Source organism: Muntiacus reevesi, chromosome 2, assembly GCF_963930625.1.
Source record: "Muntiacus reevesi chromosome 2, mMunRee1.1, whole genome shotgun sequence".
In the NCBI taxonomy this organism is placed as follows: Eukaryota; Metazoa; Chordata; class Mammalia; order Artiodactyla; family Cervidae; genus Muntiacus; species Muntiacus reevesi.
In genome coordinates, this window is record NC_089250.1 from 133,327,576 (window position 1) to 133,351,205 (window position 23,630).

The 23,630-nt window shown below is 39.2% G+C and overlaps 1 protein-coding gene across 1 annotated transcript; it reads left to right on the forward strand.

Moving 5' to 3' along the window:
* The first annotated feature begins 1,035 nt into the window (after window positions 1-1,035).
* Window positions 1,036-23,572, forward strand: LIPM (lipase family member M). The gene is made up of 9 exons (XM_065919998.1): window positions 1,036-1,182; window positions 9,356-9,473; window positions 14,629-14,827; window positions 15,812-15,921; window positions 17,175-17,311; window positions 17,437-17,583; window positions 19,144-19,215; window positions 20,621-20,692; window positions 23,273-23,572. The coding sequence occupies exons 1-9, from the start codon at window positions 1,036-1,038 to the stop codon at window positions 23,540-23,542; spliced, it is 1,272 nt and encodes a 423-aa protein (XP_065776070.1). The 3' UTR covers window positions 23,543-23,572.
* The last annotated feature ends 58 nt before the right edge of the window (window positions 23,573-23,630 follow it).

A 23,630-nucleotide genomic window follows, 5' to 3' on the forward strand; every position in this document is an offset into this window, starting at 1 on the left:
ATGTGACTCTAAATTAGGGTTATAAAGTTTTCTGCAGACTTCATATTTTTCTACTTAAGAAAAGAAAAGTAAGATAAATAAGAAAAAGTTCATTTGTACTTTTTTTTCAGTTTCCACATATAAGTGATATCATATATTTGTCTTATCTATGAAATAGAAAGACAGATGCAGAAAATAAAATTATGGTTACAAAGGGGTAAAGGGAGAGAAATTGGAATGTTGGTATTAACATGTACACATTACTATACATAAATATAAAATAGATAACTAATAAGGGCCTACTGTATAACACATGGAATTCTACTCAATACTCTGTAATGACCAATATGGAGGGAAAAATCTAAAAAAAGATGGGATATATGTATATGTATAACAGATCCACTTTGCTGTACATCTGAAGCTAACACAACACTATAAATCAGCTTTATTCCAATAAAAAAATTTTTTTAAAGAACTAGGTAAAAAGAAAATGATGCTTCCTTCTTATGTTCATTTTGGGCTTCCCTGATGGCTCAGTGGTAAAGAATCTGACTGCAGTGCAGGAGACCTGGGTTCGATCCCTGGTTTGGGAAGATCCCTGGGAGGAGGGCATGACAGCCCACTCCAGTATTCTTGCCTGGAGAATCTCCATGGAGAGAGGAGCTTGGTGGGCTACAGTCCATGGGGTCAAAAAGAGTCAGACAGGACTGAGTGGCTAAGCACAACAAGGTTCATATTACCTGATGGTGAACAGAGATTTTTATGAGTTGCATCAAATGCACTTAGTTGCAGGTTGCATCAGAGAAAGTTCTTTCTACACACCAATTCATGTGATGGAATGGGAGGAGCCAGATGGTATTGGGACATTCTGGATGATGTTTCCATTCTACTTCATGGTCTTTCGTTCCTATCAACCAAACTTATTTATATGCTTTGGAATTTGGAGAAGAAATTATAGCTGGCAAACATGTGAAAGAGTTTTTAAACCTAGAGGTTCTTCTGATTTTAGCATCATTTGTTATATTACCAGGAAGAGATAAATGCAGATGTTGGACCATGCCAAAGATCTTGTCCAAAAAATGGATTGTTTCATACAGAAACGAGATGTGGCTTCTGATCCTGGTGGCACATTTGTTCCAGAGGAATGTGAATTCAGGACATATGCCAACTATCACTGTGGACCCAGAAGCATTCATGAATATTGTAAGTTGGGATTTTCCATATTTGGGGGCAAAGGAAGGACCTTACGTGCTTATTGCTTGCAACTGTGTATTATCTGCATTATATATCATATTTATATGTGGTGGAGATTTTTGCTAGTAGAGCATCATTGTAAATTAACATATTGTCCTGAAAAGAACACTAAGCTGGGTGTGAGTGGATATGGGTTCACCTCAAACAGTCTCAGTAAATTCAAGCAAATAATTAAATCCCTTTGAGCTTCAAGCGCAATTTAACTTTTTCTTGAATTCTTAGGTTCATCCTATGAACAGTTAAATCATTGCAGTGTCTTGGGTCAAGCTCAGAGCTATGATTACTTCCATATCATCTGTGCTAATTATATTCCTCTTCTTTTTCCAATATTAGAAAGATGTTAGACCTCCTTTCTCACTCTCAGGACAGCCCTTTTTAGTAACATTTTGTGCCATTCGAATCTATTTAATTCTAGTTTGAACTGGTAACTCTTTAACTGGCAGTAAAAGGACCCTTATGAATGCTAAAGAGGTCTTCCTGTCAGTAAAATTCATGAATGATGTGACCTCTCTAGGCATCCCACAGAATATTTTTTTGGCTTCTGCTCACATTCTTAGCTGAATTTTAATAACATTCATGGTATAGTAATGCTTATCCCACAGCAGATATTGTGATGAAAGCTGAAAAGATATTATTTCATCTTCACTGTCCTATGCTATAGATATGACCATTCTCATTTTTCCAATCCAAGAACTGAGATGAAAGAAGTTAAGCAACTCAAATCAGGCCACATCCCTGGTAGGTGGTAGAACTAGAATTCAAATCCAGGCCTGCCTGAACACACAACTCAACTCGTAATTGCAACCACTCTGCAACAAATCCTCCCAGGGAAGAAGAGGCTCCCTCCCACTGAGTAAGGTGATTCTCTTATGGAGCAGTAATGTTCATGCTCCATAGCTTTATCATAGACTTAATATATCTTTATACAGATTTAAGATGCTTTTTACAGAAACTTCCCTGAATGAATTCTAAAACTCTAAATAGGCTATCAAAATATTCTGAATCTACACACATGCAAATACTGGGAATGGGTTGCCATTTCCTTCTCCAGGGGATCTTCCCCACCGAGGGATCAAATTCTCCTTTCCTACATTGCAGGTGGATTCTTTACCACTGAGCCATCAGGGAAGCCATATAAATTAGTACTTGGAAGCACTTCTATTCTACTTCACTTAATTTATATGGGAGATTATAAGAATTTTCTATCTTACCTTGCCTCTCCATGTACAATTCTCCACACAGAGTCCAATTTAGTGGATTTTAGTCTTAGGGCTCCTGAAGCCCGAGCCTTGTGTAGGTGCTGGGCACACCCAGTGGGTGAGGCCCAGAGAGATTGGCTATATCTACAACTAAAGAGATTCTCTTCACTCAACAACCCAGAAGAATCTGTATGGGAACTTCTAAGGGCCAGAAGGATGTCTCCTAAGGATCTGGCTCAGTGGTAAAGAATATGCCTGCTGCAGGAGACCCAGTAACATGGGTTCAATTCCTGTATTGGAAAGATCCCCTGGAGAAGGAAATGGCTACCCACTCCAGAGTTCTTGCCTGGAAGCTGTCATGGACAGAGGAGCCTGGCAGGCTACAGTTCTTGGGGTTGTAAATAATTGGACATGACTAAGTGTCTGAGCATATACACACACCTAATTCATATGGATATAATTTATCCTATATTTTGGTATACAACTTACCTCACTCAAGTATTCTTCCAGCTAGTGTTAATTGAGCACCTGTTAGGCTGCAATACTGGGCTAAGCACCAAAGTTACAGAGAGATCTAAGCATATCAAAGCCCTGAGTTCATGGAGTTAACAATCCAGCAGAGAAGACAGACACTCAGTTACTAACCACAATAGCAATGAAATAAAAAAATAAAATATAAAATAGAGAATTTAAGAACTTTTTCTGAAGAAAGATTTCTTAACCTGAATTCTGAAAGATGACTAGGAGTTACTTGAAAGGGTAGAGGTCATTTTTAATTGCAGTAGTAGCTAATGCTCATTAAGTCCCTACTATGTACCAGTCAATCTTGTTGGTGCCATATGTGAATTATCTTTTTACATTCTTTGCAATAATCCCAGAGAATGCAAACTATTGCACGTGCATGTGTGGGTGCTCAGTTGTGTTTGACTCTTTGAGATCCGACAGACTGTAGCCTTCCAGGCTCCTCTGTCCATGGGATTGTCCCAGCAAGAAAATGGAGTGGGTTGCCATTTCCTTCACCATGGGATATCTTCCTGACTCGGATCAAATCTGCATCTCCCGCGTCTCCTGCATTGCAGGCAGATTCTTTACCACTGAGGCACCTGGGAAGCCTGAATAAACTATTGGTGTACCTAATTTATGAACAAATAAACTGAGCAATAGGGACAGGTTAACTAGATTTCCTAAGATCACACAGTTTATGTATTAGTGCAAGTGTCAGGATTTTAAAACTCAAGCAGTGGGACCCCACAGCCTTTCTCTTAACTACTATGCCCTTTTATCCTTAATACTACACTGGCCACTTTGCACCTGGCTTTCTCCTCTCCTGTTCCTTTAAAACCAGCAGCTATTAGGAATAAATCCCTCCTTCTCTAAGTAATGACAATGGGCAGAAGCAGGATACTTAGGAGACTTGGCAGCTTTATATTCTACAAATGCGTTGGAATTACCTGATTCCTAACCTGAAGTGGGTCAGTGTTGGTCCTTTAATGGACCAGAACCTTGTGGTCCGGAGTCAACGATGAGAAAGTGAAAGAAGGAAAGAGGCTAATATTCCCTGGGTTATGTAGCCAGCTTTTACACTCCAGGGAATCAGCCAGAAATAGACAGAGAGAGAAAGAAAGACAGACAGACAGACAGATATGGGGACCAAAGCTCTAATGGAGCAAAGGTGTTTTAATCAACATGGTGTGGGCATACATACTGTTTTACAAGGTAGTTATTTTCAGCAAAGATAAAGATTAAAATTCCAAACTTACAAAACACAAGGCAATCCCTATTAAAGAGAGAAGAGGGTACTTATCACCATAATGAGAAACTAACAAAAGAAATGCCTGGATTCCTCAGCCCTGGGAAAGGCGTGCCTCTCCTCTTAATTCCTGAATATAAGGGCCAAAGGTTTCCTGACAGATCCAAAACAGCACACAGCAAGCCTCCTGTTAAATGCTTCCTGACAATTCCTCCTATTTTATTATATTTGTTAAAAAAAAAAAAAAAAAGGTCCTGACCAAATGAGTTTGGTTAGTATTAATCAACCTTATAGAAAGGCGATGATAAACAAAAAATACAATTATCAAGACAATCACCAAAGTTACAGTTCCAGACCCGATTCTGTGGGTAATACTTTGAAACCATCCTCGTGGGTCTAGCCCGGATAATTTTTTCAGCTAAAGTTTCCAAATTAGTGGAAGAGGGCAGACATTTAGAAAAAATTTCAAAGATTTTGTTTTGTAGTAACTGTATATTCAGAGAGGCATTATAATGTAAATGAAATTTGATTTATTCCCAGTTGTAGGTACTATGATTGAATTGAACAAGAGTAACACAAAATTGGCAATTAATACAAGTTACAGAATGTAAAGTCTTATTAAATTGTAAATTTCCTATGGCCATAACAAAAGGAAGTGGGACACAGGCCTGTATAAAATATGACTGATTATAGCGAAAGAAATATTTACTACGACCACGGCTGGTCTCTGTGAAATGTCTAGTCCAAGTTTCAAGTTCTTTGGTGCTGGCAGCAAGTTTCCCGATGTCCCATTGTTTAGGCCCAATTTGTTTATCAAGGACAATTCGAGGAGGAGAGGGGGGATGCCATTCCACCGTCAAGCCAGCCAAGAAGTCCTTTGTCATGGTACTGTTTCAACATAGTGTTACTAACCTTTTACATAATGTTTTTTGTTCTTTCCCTAACTCTTTCCCTAAAGTTTCAGTAGTAAACATGGTTCACAGACAGAAAGAGGGCAGCAATGTCTGAAAGTCTTCTTTTGGAGGCAAGACGAAAGCCCAAGTTTGTCGGCCAACGTTTATGCATAATTTTCCTGGGCCCAGGCACAATGGAAGGTCTAAAGAAATGTTAATTAGTTTTCTCTCTTCCCCAGTGTGTGAGGGTTCCAGGGAGGGGGCATATGGGTGGAGTCATTGGTTGATACAATCGGTCTTTTCTCCATCCATTTTATGACCTGTAATAAAGGGGGGGTGGGTGAGTAAATTAGTTAATCTGGCTCCAGCGAGGGTCACGCAGGCCAACAAAGCATAGCAATAAGAAGGTTTTCAGGACTCTGAGGCATTCCCTGTTGAGAAATAAGATTCTTAACTTGATTAATAAGGGTTTTTATTTGTCCCCAAGTGGGGAGATCATAGGGTTGATGTTGCCAAGGGAGGCGCTTTCTGGAGATCTTTAGAGTTGCCATGGCCTGTACCAGAATTTCTTCCTCCCAAGGTTCTTGTTGTTTCGCCTCCATTTTGAATGTCGGGGGCCCCCTTGGGTCGAATTTTCCGAGGAAGTTTGTTGGATCCATCTGGGGAAATACAAGCATATCCCTTTCCCCCTAAGGTTAATTTCCCAGATTTCTATTGATTATTGAACCCATCTTGGTACCAAATGGGCAGAGGAAGAGAAGTGTCCTTCAATTCCTCAAAATGTCTTTCTGCTCTTGTTAAAATATTTCCCTGTGGTAGGTTTTAAAACTTTAAAACAAATAAAGCTGTATTAACAATAATTATAGTTTTAGAAAATATCTTATGTTGGAATCTAGTAAAGTCTGCTTTAGATAAGGAAGACAGTAGTGTACCTGTGTATTCCCCCTTCTTTAATTTTTTATTTGTAACTTTAGTGTGTGATGTGTTCATTCGACTATGTCTTGTGTCTGTGGATTATAAGAAATACCTGTAATATGTTTAATAGAAAAAGATTGTAAAAACTGTTTAAAGTGTCTAGAAATATAGGCAGGGCCATTGACTGTTTTAATAGAACTAGGAGTTTATGGTGGAGGTTTCTGTATTTTTTAATACAAAAACTGAATATATAGAATCAGAGACTATATTAATGGGGTAAGGATGTAGGCAAATAACTTGAATAAGAGCATATAATTCATTTTGTTGAGCAGAATGGAATTTAGTGTAAAAGACTTTATATTTTTTAAGAGACCAGAATGAAGCTTTGGCGTTTTTAGTCCCATCTATATAAAAGAAATGCGAGAAATAATAAATTCAGTGTTTTTGAAGAAATTACACAGTTTACCAGAAGGATAATGAAATTATATTTCTCCAAAATATTTTAGAAAAGCTAACTAGAAATCCATAGAAGTTTGTAATGTGTTCTCAAATTGAGATTTATATGTAATAAAGTTTTATTAAAGTATAAAGGAGATAGAGAAAGCTTCTGACATAGGCATCAGAAAGGGACAGAAAGAGTGCCCCCTGCTAGTCTTTAGCCAGATGTCATATAACTATCAGCAGTCTGCTAATTAGAGAAAGGAAATGTCTCAACACTGAAGAAAATAGCACCAGGCCCCTCGCCCACAACATGCATTTTGAGATAACCTTGGCACCAGGTGAGTTGTCCCGGGGTACAGAATGATTGACATGAATCTTGAAGAAAGGCAGGTTTCCAAGCAATTACAGTTTCATTAACATAGCTTAAGAGAAAATTTGCATGAGTAAAACATACTGGTTTGTCAAGTCGGTTCTGAGTCTTAGGCAGAACCGACTTGAAGAAAGAATCTAGGGTAAATACATAATTCATTAACATAGCTTAAGACAAACATTTCCATAAGAAAAATGCCCTGCTTAACTCAGGGTTTGAGAGTAGTTCACTTCAGGTGAAACCAGGTGTCATTACGGCAACACAGTATTTTAAGAGAAACCTCCTTTTAAATTTGTATAGAGAAGGAAAAAAAGAAGAAATATCGCTAGTTTGTTTCCTCCTGCCGCTTAAGAGATAAAAATGTGTGACACTTGCAGCCTATTTTCTCCATTTGGAGACCTCTGGCCTCCTGCCTGTTAAATCAAACTAGATCGGCCGCGTAAAAGACCGAAGGTTTGTGGGGGCAGGGGCCCAAAAAGTCCAGTAGGTATTCTAGAGGGGACTGCTTGAGGGTAAAGGAGAAAGTCATTTAGGGCTGGTATATCGACGTCAGCACTGCTGGATGCTGAGGGTTTGAGGGAAAAGATGGAATTTGCCCCTGGTTTTTGTTGAAGGGGACCTGGGGGGTCTCCTGCTTGGAGTTTTCTAGAATGGGTTTCCCTTCAATATCAAATTTGATTTACACTCTTTGGCCCAATGCATTTCTCTACAGCAGTGAGGGCAGATTTTTGGAGGTTTTTTTTTATTAGCTTTCTTAGGACAGTCCCTTTTTAAATGGTTTTTATCTCCACATATAAAGCATCCTTCATTTTTTTTTCTTAAGGCAGCAACCATTGTTTCAGCTAGCATTTACATCTTTTGAGTTTCTGATCTTACATGGTGACAAGGCTTCAGATAATCAAAAATTGTCACTGTCTCATGAATTGGAACTATAGCCTTTGACATACTTGATTTGCATTTTCATAAGCAAGTGATTTTTTAGTTGTCTTTTAGCTTTTTTCTTTCTTTCTTTCTTTCTTTTTTCAAATACAGTATGGGAAATAGCAGTTTCTAGAGACTTTGGGATTTGTGCCCGCTGGCAGGGGAGGAGCACTTGGAGCAACTGGGGCAAGATTAATAGGAAAATTCTGAAATATCTTATGTTGTTCTAATTGGGCCTTTTGTAAGGCTTCATCGTCTAGTTCATATTCATGCAATAAGTGTTCTGCCTGTTGCCAAATATCAGGCGGGCTAGAATTACCTTGGAATGGCAGAATCACAGCTTCAGTGAGAGCCCATAAGGGCCAGAAACCTATCAGAATAGTTTTTCCTTGTCTGATGGCTCATTCAACATTCTCTTTGACCTGATGCCAGATTTTTAAATCAAAACTACCTTCATCAGGGAACCAAGGGTTACATGCAACCACTGTCTGAAGGCACGCCTCTATTTGCTGGCGTAAAACCAAAAATCCCTGAACTTTAAATAAGTGATAAAGTAAAGTAGAAAAGTGAGGGGGCTTTCCAGCTGATTGACCCATGTCTTAGTACTTACTGGGCTCACTAGGCCCTCTGGGGTCACTCCATCCAAATCCACGTGTACCAGAGTCCCTGTTTCTGGGCGCCACTTGTTTGTCCTTTAATGGACTAGAACCTGGTGGTCCAGAGTCGAGGATGAGAAAGTGAAAGAAGGAAAGAGGCTAATATTCCCTGGGTTATGTAGCCGTTTTTCACGCTCCAGGGAATCAGCCAGAAATAGAAAGAGAGAGAAAGAAAGAAAGAAAGAAAGACACGGGGACCAAAGCTCTGATGGAGCAAAGGTGTTTTAATCAACATGGTGTGGGCATACATACTGTCTTACAAGGTAGTTATTCTCAGCAAAGATAAAGATTAAAATTCCAGACTTACAAAACACAAGGCGATCCCTATTAAAGAGAGAAGAGGGTACTTATCACCATAATGAGAAACTAACAAAGGAAATGCCTGGATTCCTCAGCCCTGGGAAAGGCGTGCCTCTCCTCTTAATTCCTGAATATTCAGGAATTAATAAGGGCCAAAGGTTTCCTGACAGATCCAAAACAGCACACTGCAAACCTCCTGTTAAATGCTTCCTGACAGGTCAGGAATATTTAAGTGCCCTGAATGTTTCTGACGTATGCTCAGGTTTTGGAATAAGTGTTCTTGTCCAGTGGTTTTCAAATGTTAGAGTGCATCAGAATTTCCTAAGAGACTTGTTAAGACCCAAATTGCTGGACCCTATCCTCAGAGTTTCCAATTCAATAGGTGTGAGTGGAATTTGATCATTTTGTGTTTCTATCAAGTGTCCAAACAATGCTATGCTCTAGACTCAGGGCTACATTTTAAAAACTATCCTTCCAGTTCAATCTCCACATTAAAGATAAAGAAAATGAGAACTGGAGAGGGTTTATTTTAAAAAAAAACAACACAACAATAATCTAATTAGCTAGTGAGAAGCAATATCTCTCCCATGCTCAAGAAATCTACTTTTTACTTTATAATCATTGAGAACATAATCATACAGAACTGAACTTAAAAAATTTTTTTGCTTTTTCCATAGAGTGAAATCATCCAACATAAAGGTTATCCTTGTGAGGAGTATGAAGTCTTAACAGAAGATGGATATATCCTTTCTGTTAACAGGATTCCTCAAGGCCTCGTGCAACTTAAGAAGACAAGTATGATTTCCCCTATATTATCCCAACATGGCAGTCTTCCCTACAGTAAAGAATTCCTTGTGATTTGTGTATGTAGAAAGAAACCTGGGTTTTTGGTAGAGACTGGGCCCATTATTCCAGCCAAAATGTCGCTTCAACTCCTTCTTAATTCTCATCACCACTGCCCCACTCCCAATTATCTCGAATAAACAGTGGGGTATGGTTTTTTTTGTTTTTTGTTTTTGTTTTGGGGGCTGTGCTGAGCACACAAGCTTTCTCTACTTGCAGCACACAGGTTTAGTTGCCCCTCAGCATGTGGGATCTTAGTTCCCTGACCAGGAATTGAAACCACATCCACTGCATTGGAAGGGGAATTCTTAACCACTGGTCCACCAAGGAGGTCTCTAAACCCAGCATTTGCTTTTCAAAAAACACCTTCAAGAAAAGTTTATTTTTTGATCCCTTCTAGTAGTTAATTCATTCCCCCCAATCCCTCCTATGTAGATATTCTAGAATATCCACTGATAATCTCTTAAATAGATCACTGCAAACCTTGCTCACAAAGAATATAAACTCCCACATAGCATCTGATATCCACCCCTGCACATTATATTCCCCATCCAGATAGTCTTATAAATATCCTGTAAATATTTAAGATGTTCAGATTTTCACTAAAATCTTTTAAAGAATTGAGGACTATATGTATATTTTAAGATGTTGGTACATGTTTCCATAGCTCTTACAATCCCTTTTTTTAATAATGATTTTCAGCCACTGTTGGCGTTTAAGAAATTCACCTTCATTACTAATTAAAGTATATCCATCCTTCAGCTACATTTGGCTCTATTCCTTTTAAAAAGGCTAGATCTGTGTTTACAGCAGCAGCTACATTATCCATCAGGAGTACAGATAATGTAATTTCTTACTGTCTTCTTTCTATATACCAGGCACAATGCTAAATTCATTTACATTAATCCCATTTAGCTTTCACAATAATCTGAAGAAACCGACACTCACAGAGGTTAAATTACCCAGAGAATCTCTGCTAGTACTTGCTAGTATGTTGCAAAACCTGCACTCAAATTAAGATTCCTCTCTTAACTAGGACCAGAAAATGCTGAAGGAATGCTATTTGACTTTGGTATAAAGAAGGTTCAGGGTTCTATTTTATTCTAATTTGCATTTGTACAGCTTTTTAAAATAATATATCTTCATTTTTTTTTTTTTTTTGGAGTACCATTGTTTTACAATGTTGTTACTTTCTGCTGTACAAGGAAGTGAATCAGCTAGATGTATACATACTCCCCACCCTCTTGGACTTCCCTTCCTCCCTACCCCCATCCCAACCCTCCTAGGTCATCAAGGAGTAGCAAGCTGAGCACAGTAGAGCAGGTTCCCACTAGCTATCTGCTTTACACATGGTGGGGGCCTGGCGAGCTAAGTCCGTGGGGTTGCAAAGAGTCAAACACGACTGAGCAACTAAACACAACACCCAGCACAGTGAATATATATCAAGCCCAATCTCAAAATTCATCCCACCCCCTCCCTCCACCTCCCCCATGTCCACCTGTCACTTCTCTAGGTCTGTGTCTCTATTCTTGACCTGCAAATAGATACACCTGTACCATTTTTCTAGATTCCACATATATACATTGTGAAGTGAAAGTCTCTCAGTCATGTCTGACTCTTTGTGACCCCATGGACTATACAGTCCATGGAATTAATTCTCTAGGCCAGAATACTGGACTGGGTACCCTTTCCCTTCTCCAGGGGATCTTTCCAACGTGGAGATTGAACCCAGGTCTCCCATATTGCAGGCAGATTCTTTACAAGCTGAGCCACAAGGGAAGCCCACATATATACATTAATATATGATATTTGATTTTCTCCGACTTACTTCACTCTGCATGACAGACTTTAGGTCTGTCCATATTTCAACAAATGACCCAATTTTGTTTCTTTTTATGACTAATATTCTATTGTGCATATATACCACCTCATCACTATCCATTCCTCTCTTGATGGACATTTAGGTTGCTTCCACATCCTGGCTATTGTAAACAGTACTTCAGTGAACTTTGGGGCACACATGTCTTTTTAATTATGGTTTTCTACTGGAGAGGGTGTGGAGAAAAGGGAACTCTCTTGCGCTGTTGGTGGGAATGTGCAACTTTTTTTCACACCAGCTAAATAGCTGTGCTTTATATATGTCCAGCATGCCCTTATGTCAGTGCTTTTGAACTTACAGTTCTCTCTCTGGACCACTGTTTCATCAGATATCCATGCAGTTTGCTCTGGCCTCTCTTTCAGGTCTTCTGCCATGTTCTTCCCTAACCAGTCTGATCAAAATAACAAACCCTTGCCAACTATGGAGATATGGCCCTTTATCCTGATTACTTTTCCTTATAGCCCTTAATACCATTGATATGATAGATACTTTCTCGTTTGTTTATTAACTGTCTCTCCCAACCAGGATGTAAACTCAGCAAGAAACTTTATCAGCTTTGTTCAAGGGTGTAACCAGTGCCTAAAATAGTGCCAAGCACATGGCAGGTGCCAAATATATGTGGAATGAATGAATGAATTTTTTGTAAATAAATGAACAGCCTGGAGATAGAAAGAACTTTTTCACTAAGCCCCACGAATCCTAAAGGGAAAGCAAGCCACAGTTCTTCCAAGCAAGCAGGAGACTGTGGCCTTTCATAAGCTTAGAGGGTTATCTGCAGCACCTATTAATGCATGAAGCTTGTTTTCTTAAATACTGTTTATTTAGACTGTCCCCTCATTGCCCAGGCAATTGGAGTTCAAGATAAAAGTGAAAGTCGCTCAGTCATGTCTGGCTCTTTGCGACTCCATGGACTACACAGTTCATGGAATTCCTCAGGCCAGAATACTGGAGTGGGCGGCCGTTTCTTTCTCCAGGGGATCTTCCCAACCCAGAGATCGAATCCAGGTCTCCCGCGTTGCAGGCGGATTCTTTACCAACTGAGCCACCGGGTGCAGAATACTCCCCTCTAGTGGCTGGTGTTGTTCCTGCAGCTCCCTTTGGCCTCTTCAAGGAAGGTATCTCCCAGCAATGATGGAAAAGGATTTCTCACCATCTCTTCAAAAAGAGGGCCGATAAAATTCACACTGCAAACAACTGAAAGATGTCTAAAAGTTTGTGACAAAAGCCTTTTTAAAATTTTATTTTCTCAAGTAATCGTTGTTAGCTTCAAATATTTACATCAAGAGGTAAAATAGGCTGGGCCATCTTCAGAAACAGTAGATCTTTGAGCAGCCCTTACACACTCACCTGCTAGCTATAATTTAAATGAAAGCCCTTGACTCAAGGGGATATTTGAAATGAAATAAATCATTTGTAAGCCAATTCATTCACTAGGTGAAGCATAAGTACAAAGCGTCCTGCTAAGGAGGACCAAGCTGGCCCCAACCTTGGGAAACGTCCCTAGGGTTCCAAAGAGGAGCTCTGATTCTCCTTGATTTGATCGCCTCATGTTGAGGTCACCTCCTTGAGGGTTAAGAGGATGAACTCAAGGACCACCCATAAATGCAAACCTAAAATAACTGAGTTCCTTAATCCTGGCCTTGCAGTAGCAGCCCTTGAGTTCTCTCTCCAGAAGGATAAATTGAGCCAAATGGCATTCATGAAGATTGCCCAGATGCTGAATGAGTTTGCTATAGAAAGGCCTTTGTCTTATATGGAGGCTCTGAGTATGGACTGAGTATCGACTCAGTTCACTGATATGGACTCAGTTTACTGAATGACAGGAGCTACTATCTTTTAAGAGGTCAGGCATTTCCATTTTGGGAATATTTAGCAACGATCACTTTGCTAAGGTGGTGTTTGCTGTTTTTCCACCATAAAGTTCATATTCTTCACTCTGGAATTCATAAATAATTTGTGAGGAGATATTTTCAGGATATGTAAATATCCTATATCTCTTCAAACTTTTACCCATTAATTTTAGTATCCATGGATGAATTTCCAAGTTTCCATATCCCCTGGTGGCTCGCACGGTAAAGAATCTGCCTGCAATGCAGGAAACCTGGGTTCGATCCCTGGATCAGGAAGATCCCCTGGAGAAAGGAATGGCGACCCTCTCCAGTATTCTTGCCTGGAGTATTCCATGGACAGATGAGCCTGACAGCCTACAGTCCATAGAGTCACAAAGGTCAGACATAAATGAATGACACTTTCACACACATGCTGTTACTAAGAGTTTTTTCCTCCCATAATTACTTGTTTATTTTTTTGTTGGTGTCAATGTTAACTCATACATTTTTAATTTATTCAATGGGATATAATTTATATCATTATTTATTTTGATGTTAAAACTTTCACATGTTTAACGGTTGAAATTCCTTCAAGTTGACTTGCCAGTCCTCTTGATATGAAAGACCTATAACAATTAAGCCATTAAGTGTATGGTATGTGTGTGTACATATATATGTGTGTGTGTGTATAAATATTATATATTTATAATTACACACGTGTATGTTTATATATTATTAATATAGTAAATATATAATATATTAAATATATTTGTGTATATATTCATATATGTGTGTATATTAATAGTATGTCAATAATTATATATACTGTATAATCCTAATTTTAAATTGCATATTAACTTTATTGCTCAGTCACTAAGTCGTGTCTGGCTCTTTACAGCCCATAGTGTACATTATTGATATTAAAATATTAATATACACATATATTTATATATAATTTTATAATATAGCACACTTAAATATTATAACATTATTTTATTATTTATATGTGATAGTTATAGTTATATATAATTAAATTAATCATTATACAATACATTCTTCCTGGGGCACTTCCAATATCCTCTGACCCCAGACAAGTCTAATGATAATGGTAACTACACAAAAGCAACAATAGAAGGCAAACGTTATTGATTCTTTCTCTGTGTCAGACATTCTGCCATCTGCTTCTTGTGCACTATTTTACTTAATCATAACAAAAATACTATTTTTTTCATGAGGAGATCAAGGCACAGAAAGGTTAAGTAACTGGCCAAGGTAATCAAGTTAGCAAGCAGCTGTATCGAGGTTTGAACACAGGTCTGTCTAACTTTAAGCCTTTAAGCACATTAGGGATAAGACTGGTGCAGAACATTACACACTGTTGAAATTCACTTCTCGGCAGGTCCCAGACCTGTGGTGTTCCTGCAGCATGGCCTGCTGGGAGATGCTAGCAACTGGATTTCCAACCTGCCCAACAACAGCCTGGGCTTCATTCTGGCAGATGCTGGTTTTGACGTGTGGCTGGGGAACAGCAGAGGAAACACTTGGTCTCGGAAGCATAAGACCCTCTCCATAGACCAAGATGAGTTCTGGGCTTTCAGGTATATGTAAATCTTGAGAGTGAAGGTGGACATGGATGTCTTTGGGAGAACTGAGTAAAGAATTAGAGCTCCTGGTATTAGGATAATTTACTTTGGTTGGCCCATCAATATCCCAACATTATGTCCCCCAATTGTCATAGTTGACTAGTGATTCTCTGGGGGCAGTAAATTGAGTCCCCCAAGTAGAAGGTTGTTGTGGCCAGTGGGGTAAAAATGATGGTTAGTGTCAGATGATGGAGACTGGAATGGGAGAAATGTAGGTCCATTTCCTTGTAGATGGATATCCTGGGACTGACTCTTCCCTAAGTGATGACTCCGGCCCCCGAAGAAGATGAGGACAGGAGTGTTAAAGATACAAGGGGAATGAATAAGCTGTAGGGGCCATCAACTTGGTTAATAGATCTCTCACACTCTTACAAAAGTTTTTTTTTAATGTTTTTATTTGAATGATCTATTGATATTCAACTTGCTCTTTATCCATTTCACCAGAGAAGGGACCCTGCAGCATCTTTAATACATTTCATATAAAGAATCTGCATGGGAATTCCCTGGCAGTCCAGTTGTTCAGACTTCATGCTTCCACTGCAGGCAGTATGGGTTTAATCCCTGGTGGGGAAGATCCTGCAGGTCGCCTGGCATGACCAAAAAAACAAACAATCTGGTTGGCCCTATGCTATTCTGCTAGGCGAATAACTAGGACACCTAGCCCAGGAGGTGGAGCTTTTGCTCACTAAATGTTGATTAAGACAGTTATTTCTCTATGATAATATCTAGAGAAAACAACAGTTTGCTAACAGCCCATGATCCCAGAGGCACCCATGCATCATGGGTTTGAAACAAGTCCATCCTGAGTATTGTGAGCAGCACAGTAACAAACTGATGGATGGGACTGACAACTCAAGGGTGTTTGTAAACCCTAGGGGGGCTGCTTTTGTTTGTTTCTGGTTATAATTTTTCATATAACTTTGTCTTTTTCCCTTGTAGCTATGATGAGATGGCTAGGTTTGACCTTCCTGCAGTCATAAACTTTATTTTGCAGAAAACAGACCAAAAAAAGATTTATTATGTTGGCTATTCACAGGGCACCACCATGGGTAAGTTCCAAAAAAACCAGGTTTGTATATTCAGGAGAAATGTGACTGTATATGAGCACAGCCAGGCCAGGCATCACAGACTTCTCTCAGATCTGGCTTCTTCAGGGCCATGAGATTCTGATTTCTCCCTGCCCACCCTCCTGCCCCACAACATGCAAATATCAGCTTAGACAGAGAGTATGCAGGCGCTTTTGAAATAGAAACATAGTATTTCAAATATAATGGCCACACCCTGGCTGTCTATGATAGTATTTTCCTCCCAAAGGCCCGAGAAAGATTGTCTCTTTGCAATCTGGGGTGTTAGTCTCTATTTTATAAGTATGGAAACTGAGGCACAGACTGACTTTACCAGTATCCCATTCCTCGTCTGTGGGCACAAATAAGAACGGAATCCAGTTCACTGGACAATTTCTCTACTAGTGTGTGTGAAAGTTGCTCAGTCATGTCAGACTCTTTGCAACCCCATGGACTATACAATCCATGGAATTCTCCAGGCCAGAATATTGGCGTGGGTAGCTGTTCCCTTCTCCAGGAGATCTTCCCAACCCAGGGATTGAACCCAGGTCTCCCCCATTGCAGGCAGATTCTTTAGCAGCCAAGCCACCAGGGAAGCTCAAGAATACTGGAGTGGGTAACCTATCCCTTCTCCAGCAGATCTTCCTGACCCAGGAATCAAACTAGGGTCTCCTGCATTGCAGGTGGATTCTTCCCCAACTGAGCTACTGTGTTCCAATTTGTGTTCCAGAAAAGTTAGAGATCCAAGAAAACCAGCAAAACTCTGTTATCTCAATACCCGTTATGTTAGAGAACATGGATCAATAAACAAGAAAATATCTTTCATCCTTAATGTCTCTCACTATAAAGATTTATGAAAAAATACCTCACAAACATCTGAAAATTAAGTAAGATCCATGAAAGTCTCCTGCAAAGTGTCTAACATATAGTTACCTCTCAATGCATGTATTTTCACAAAATCCATATTATTGGATTCAATAATTTAATAATTCACTGAGAACCTAGTAATGGGCAGCAAGTATCCAAAACGTCAAAGGAAGCTCAGAGATGTGGTTGCTGCTGTTGTTTTTGCCTGTCGAGGACCTTATAATTTCTCAAGAGAGTTAGAACACACATAATTACTTAGCTACTAAACAACAAAAGATTAATGAAACATCTTGGTAGAAGTAAAATAAGCATTTTATTTGCTCTAGAATATTCAATATCCATGTTGACATTTATTTATTTTTTTTTTGCAGGCTTTATTGCATTTTCCACCATGCCAGAGCTGGCTCAGAAAATAAAAATGTATTTTGCTTTAGCACCCATAGCTACTATTAAATATGCAAAAAGCCCTGGGACCAAATTTTTGCTGCTGCCAGATATGATGATCAAGGTATGTGACTCTTCAGAAAATTCCTTGTCTATGCACAAGAATTTTCCAGCCCATTGGATAGGAGATACACTTTTACATTAGAGACACTTCTTTTCGACTATAATGACCATTTCATGTTTTTACAGGGATTGTTTGGCAAAAGAGAATTTCTCTACCAGACCCGATTTCTCAGACAGTTTGTTATTTACCTTTGTGGCCAGGTGATTTTGGATCAGATTTGTAGCAACTTCATGTTACTCCTGGGAGGATTTAATGCAAACAATATGAACATGGTAAGTGGCAGCCTAGTCAATTCTCAGTGTCCCAGAACAAAGCAAACAGTTGTTATTCCCTCTCCTTGAGGGTGAGCTAATGCCAGGGAAGACAGAGAAGTGATGCTCCAAGAAAGTCAGTTTTCTTCAAATCATAATACTATGCAGTAAATACTTTAACATGGGCTAAGTCAAGTTTAACATAACAACATGACTACACATTAACTCCATAGATTCAAGATTGAAGAGGTCTGAAAGCAGCTTTATTATAGTGAATTAAATCTGCAAAAATATGTGATTAGAACCCATAAGTCAAAAGAGAAAACTGCTGTGCATCACCCACTTCTTCTTTTTACTCAGAGCTTTCTGGTTTGTAGTTTAAGTTCTGTGATAGGCTGCCTGGGAGTTTCAGTTTGGCTAAGATATAGCTTCCCAGGGCTTCCCAGGTGGTGTTAGTGGTAAAGAACTTGCCTGCCAGTGTAGGAGATGTAAGAGACACAGGTTTGGTCCAAGGGTTTGGGAGATCCCCTGGAGGAGGGCATGGCAACCTACTCCAGTATTCATGCTTGGAGAATCCCATAAACAGAGGAGCCTGGCAGTTTATGGTCCATAGGATTGCAAAGAGTCAGACACAACTGAAGCAACTTAGCATACACAAGGCATAGCTACCATTTGGTGAGTATGACAGTGGGTTCCCCAGGAAGCTTACTCTGAGATGGAGATTCGTGTGCAAATGATTTGGGTTATGGCCTTGGAATAACACCTAGAAAAGGAAAGGCAACAGGGTTTGGTAGATCAAAAAAGTCCAGCTGAGATGTAGCCTCAGTGGGAACCTCAGTTGACCCTCTAGGGATCTGTGAAGATGGGATGACCCTTCAGAATTGTCCCAAGTTAGCACGAGAGGGCTGGGTCTTTATAACCCCCACATCAAATAATCATTTAATGCAGACAGCACCAGTCATGGGGAGGTATTGGGCAGTGCAGCTCTCTGAAGAAGGGACAGTCCCCCAAGGACACCAGACAGCGGAGGGCTATCTGTCAACAGCAGGAGGAACATGTTTTTAATTCCTGAAGATTTTTTGCATTTTTTTTAATCAAAGATATAATGAAGAGCTATCATTTGATAAGCATTTTATTGTATGCCAGGCTATTATTCCCTATAACAACCTTATGAGATGGGTATTATCAATATTCCCACTTTTCAGATTAATAACCTGACATTTAATGGATTAAGCTATGCTCTCAATTTCTCCTAAAAATTAAACAGCAGAAGTGGGATTGGAATGCAGTCTCAGTTCTTGAGTCTTTATCCTTAATTATTTTAGGAAAGCTCTTTAAAAGATAAAGTCAGATGTCTGATGAGAAACTTTTCTCAGATGAAAAATATAGGTGCTTGTGATATGTTTAGGGTCATTTTTAAAATTATGTGCATGTGTAGTTTCCTATTTCATGGATAAATGCTGAGACTTTAATGATGTTATCATTTCTGAGTTTGACACCCTGAAGATTTGATCTTAACAAGGTACAAATCTTGTGAGTTTTTCCATGTATGTCCCTCAAACTACTCATGCTTTGTTACAGAGCCGAGCAAATGTCTATGTCGCTCATACTCCTTCAGGAACATCTGTGCAAAATATCCTGCACTGGAGTCAGGTAAGGATGCTGAATTTGTAGTCTTTGTTTAACGTGTTTGTGCAGTTTATTTGGAAAAGTCAAAGAATGCTCTTCGGAGAGCCCAGGAGTTGTTTCGCCTTTATTACAAGATGACATGTGATTCTGTCAACACTATTTCAAATGTGAGTTTGATCTAGAACACTGAAACTTTTCAGGATGTGGGAGGAACGGATTGGCCCTAGGACATCTTTAGTAGACTTCTGCAAGTGTGAATTCAGATGGTTCAGGTGAGACATTTTCAGTCTCTAGACACCTCAAAGATGAGACTGCAGATAGGCTTTTCCAGCAGGACAACATAGTCAAGTAGAAATAAAAATGCAAACGCAGGTCTAATTCCCCAAAGAGGTTTCCAGAGAAGTCCTTTGTGCTGCAGATTTCACCTGCAGGCGAGGAAGGAATGTCCTGATTAACAACCACAGGAACTATCTCTGGGCACAGTGGTGAGTTTGTTCGGCATTGGTTCAAGGAACAATGTGACTGCTAATTATCCTTTCACATGTGAAGAGGCAACAAAACTAATATTGCTCATTATAGATGATACTATAGAGTGACCCCAATCGGCTGTGGGAATAAAAATGCACGTAGGCCAGAGAGTTAGAACCTCACTAACCTTAGACTCTCACCTATTAAAAATACCCTTGGAGAAGGGAATGACCACCCACTCCAGTATTCTTGCCTGGAGAATTCCATGGAAGAGGAGCCTCGTGGGCTCTAAAGTCCATGGGGCTGCAAAAGAGTCAGACATGACTGAGCGACTAATGTATATACATATATACTAAAAATACTACTTTGTTTTTAAAAATGGGTGACTTCTAACTCAACAAAAAGCTGTAATAGTGATGATGACATTAATAAATCATAAACATTGGTCCTGTCCACTTTTCTAATTTAGAACCTAGTCAAATTGTTCTTCAAAGGTCATTGTTATATTTTAGTAGATATGTGTAAGAGCAAGAGAGAAAGAGATAGAGAGAGAGAAGAGTAGGGGGAGGCATTTTATCATCAAAATCAAAGAAGAATTCTAACCTGGATTAAATGCTGGTCGTCATCTTCCAGAATCACTACATTGCACAACTGTAGGGGCTACTCTCCCACTGTAGGCTTGTGCAGGATACCCGCCTACATAGACTACAATGGGGATACACTTTCTGGGGTTGTATAATATGGTGGGCAAGTATTTCTATAGCTCATTTTTCTTCCTGAAGGACCTTATTCTTGTCTTTACACTCTCCTGAAAACTATCCTGAAGTTGAATGGAAAGTACCCTCAGGCTTTGTTCTCTGCTTCCCTCATAACTGCAGACTTGGCAGGATGTTTTCACCCCTCCTCCCACCTTTATCCCTTAACACATTTGAATGCCATCTAAATTTTTGCTTCCTTTTAGGCTATGAACTCTGGGGAACTCCGGGCATTTGACTGGGGCAGTGAGACCAAAAATCTGGAAAAAGGCAATCAGGTAAGAAAATCAAATACCAACTGCTGAAAATATATCCTTTTGAAATGCAAGAGAGAGAAGTGATACTGGCAGTTTATTCTAGAAATGGGAATAAAGTACAAGAAATCAAGTAGAATAGAATACTACTCAGCCATAAAAAAGAATGAAATAATGCCATTTGCAACAATATGGATGGACCCAGAGATTATCATACTAAGTGAAGTATGTCAGAAAAAGAAAGGAAAATACCATATGTTATCCCTTATATGTGGCATCTAAAATATGACACAAATGAACTTACCTACGAAGCAGACTTACAGATAAAGAGAACAACAGACTTGTGGTTGCCAGGGCAGAGGGGTTAGGAGAGGCATTGACTCGAAGTTTGGGATTAGCAAATGCAAACTATTATATATAGGATAGATAAACAACAGTGTCCTACTGTATAGCACAGAGAACTCTATTCAATATCCTGTGAATATAATGGAAAAGAAAATGAAAAAGAATATACATCTGAATCATTTTGTGGTACAGCAGAAATGAACACAACATTGTCAATCAATTATGTGCATGGCATAAAATAAATTCTTAAAAAAAAAATTCAAATAGAAAGTAATTAGTTCTGGTTCAACTTCATTTAAGAATGAGAAAGTTCAAAGCTTTGACAAGAGACTTTCAGAGGTTAAAAAATAACTGTTACAATGCAGTAGGAGAACTTTTCTGATGATGCTGCCTCTGTGAACAAGACACTGGGCCTCTTAGGAGCAAGATTGGGTAGACAGTGAAGGGAAGGGTGTGGTCTGGTGGCTGCTAGAAGGATCTTTCAAGATTTAAAAACAACAATGACCACAGGAAAAAAAAAAAAAAAATGAAGATGGCAGGAGTGAGGCTGGTTCATGGTACAGTAAAAAGAGTATTAATAACAAATGAGAATTACTGCATTAGTTGTGCCTCTGCCCTACAAAGTTGTGTAATGATGGCTAGACGGCTTTGATTCTTCAGGCCTCAATCTGTTTCTTTTTAAAATAAAAATTATTGGATGAGGTAACTTTTAAGAGTTCTGCCTGGTTACACTTGTAATGAATCTGTAATCTGCAAGTGAAAAATATGAAAAAATATTACCCAAGAAAATGTGTGTGTTTAATCGATGCTATGGACTAAAATTTAAAGTAAAAGTCATGGGCATTAAACTTTTCTGAGCATAAGATCTTCTCTGAAGTTTATTGGTTAGCTTGTATATGAATGTAAACAGATATTGACCACACAAACATAAAGCTGGAGGGAGCAGAATACACACATAGGTGAATCTTTGAGAGTCTCACATCATACTTAGCATCCACTTTTCTACAACAGTCTAAATGTAAAAGTCTAGGAAACTGGAGAGACCGTTGCAATGTCCCCAATGAGCAAACTCTCAATCACGAGTTTCAGCTATATATTTTTAGATCCTTCTTGTTTCCTAAAGTATATCTTTAGAGAAAGCATACCAGTTCCAAGATAGATTTAATTAATCAATATTTAAGGTCATGAGTTAGAAAGTGAAGCATGCAAAATAGGTGACAGAAAAACACACATACCAAAAGGTATTATGACAAAAAGATACCTTAGAAGCACATAGCCTTAGAGCCAGTCCTGATACTCAGTTCAATCGTTTCACCTGTTAGATGAGACAAACATATTATAGGTTCCATAGACTATTCCAACCTTTCACATCTAGTTACTGTATAAAAGTGGATCTGACCACAAACGTGAATGAAGACCATACACATATGTCTTATTATAACTCACAGTATCAGATGCTATACTTTCAAATTCTTAAAAGCCAAATTCTCAAATTCACAAAGAGAAATGAAGACTCCCAGGATTAGAGTCCTGGATCCAGGGTGGATTTTCTGAGTGAGAAGTGGGCCTGGACATTTCTGTTGAAAGTTCTTGGTGTTTATTAACATCAAGGGCTCTCAGCCAACCAAACTGATCTGGTATTTCTGTTTGAATAAGAGAAGATCTCAAGAACTAGGAATCCTAGATATCCTTTCTCTGGGTGATGGGTGACTAGAGCAGGGATCTAATTCTTACCACTTGTAGGTTCAAACTCCCTAAGTTTCAGTGCCATTGGCTTCCCCACATTTCTGGAGACAGAGGACAGAAAACCCCTGTGAACACCCAAGTCCTTCTCAGTAGGTTCCATCCTCTTGCCTTTCTCTGTAGAATCTCTTCAATCTGACCTCATGAAACATGAAATTATCTTTGAAAAAGACAGGAGTATTATCTTTTAAAGGCAATTTATATACTAAATATTTACTAATAGAAAGGGAAAGAATTGAACATGCAATGCCAACAGTGCTAGGCAATTGAGATGTTTTCCCATTTAACTTGGTAAGTTATTTCAGGCATCATCCACATTTTGCAGATGAAGAAACCGAGGTTAAATGAGGTTAAGCAGAGGCTGGAGTAGAAACTCTTAATGCAGTTTTGTATGGGTCCAGTGCCCATACCCCTTTCATCACAACACAGAGCACATTGACTGTGTTTATTAGAAAAGTAAATGATGAGTTTGGAAGTCCAAATGTTTTACAGTTAAAAACTATTTCTTTTCTCTAGCCAACTCCTATAAGGTACAAAGTTAGAGATATGACAGTCCCTACAGCAATGTGGACTGGGGGTCAGGACTGGCTTTCAAATCCGGATGATGTGAGAACACTGCTCTCTGAGGTGACCACCCTCATCTATCATAAGAACATTCCTGAATGGGCCCACGTGGATTTCATCTGGGGTCTGGATGCGCCTCACCGTATGTACAATGAAATCATACATCTGATGAAACAGGAAGATACCGGCCTTTCCCGGGGAACTATCAATGTAAGCTTGTGAAGCATCTGATACTGACTAGTCTTAGGAAAAAGCCTCATGAATGATGGGGCCATGAGTGAAAGATATTAAAGATTTTCAGCCCTGGAAA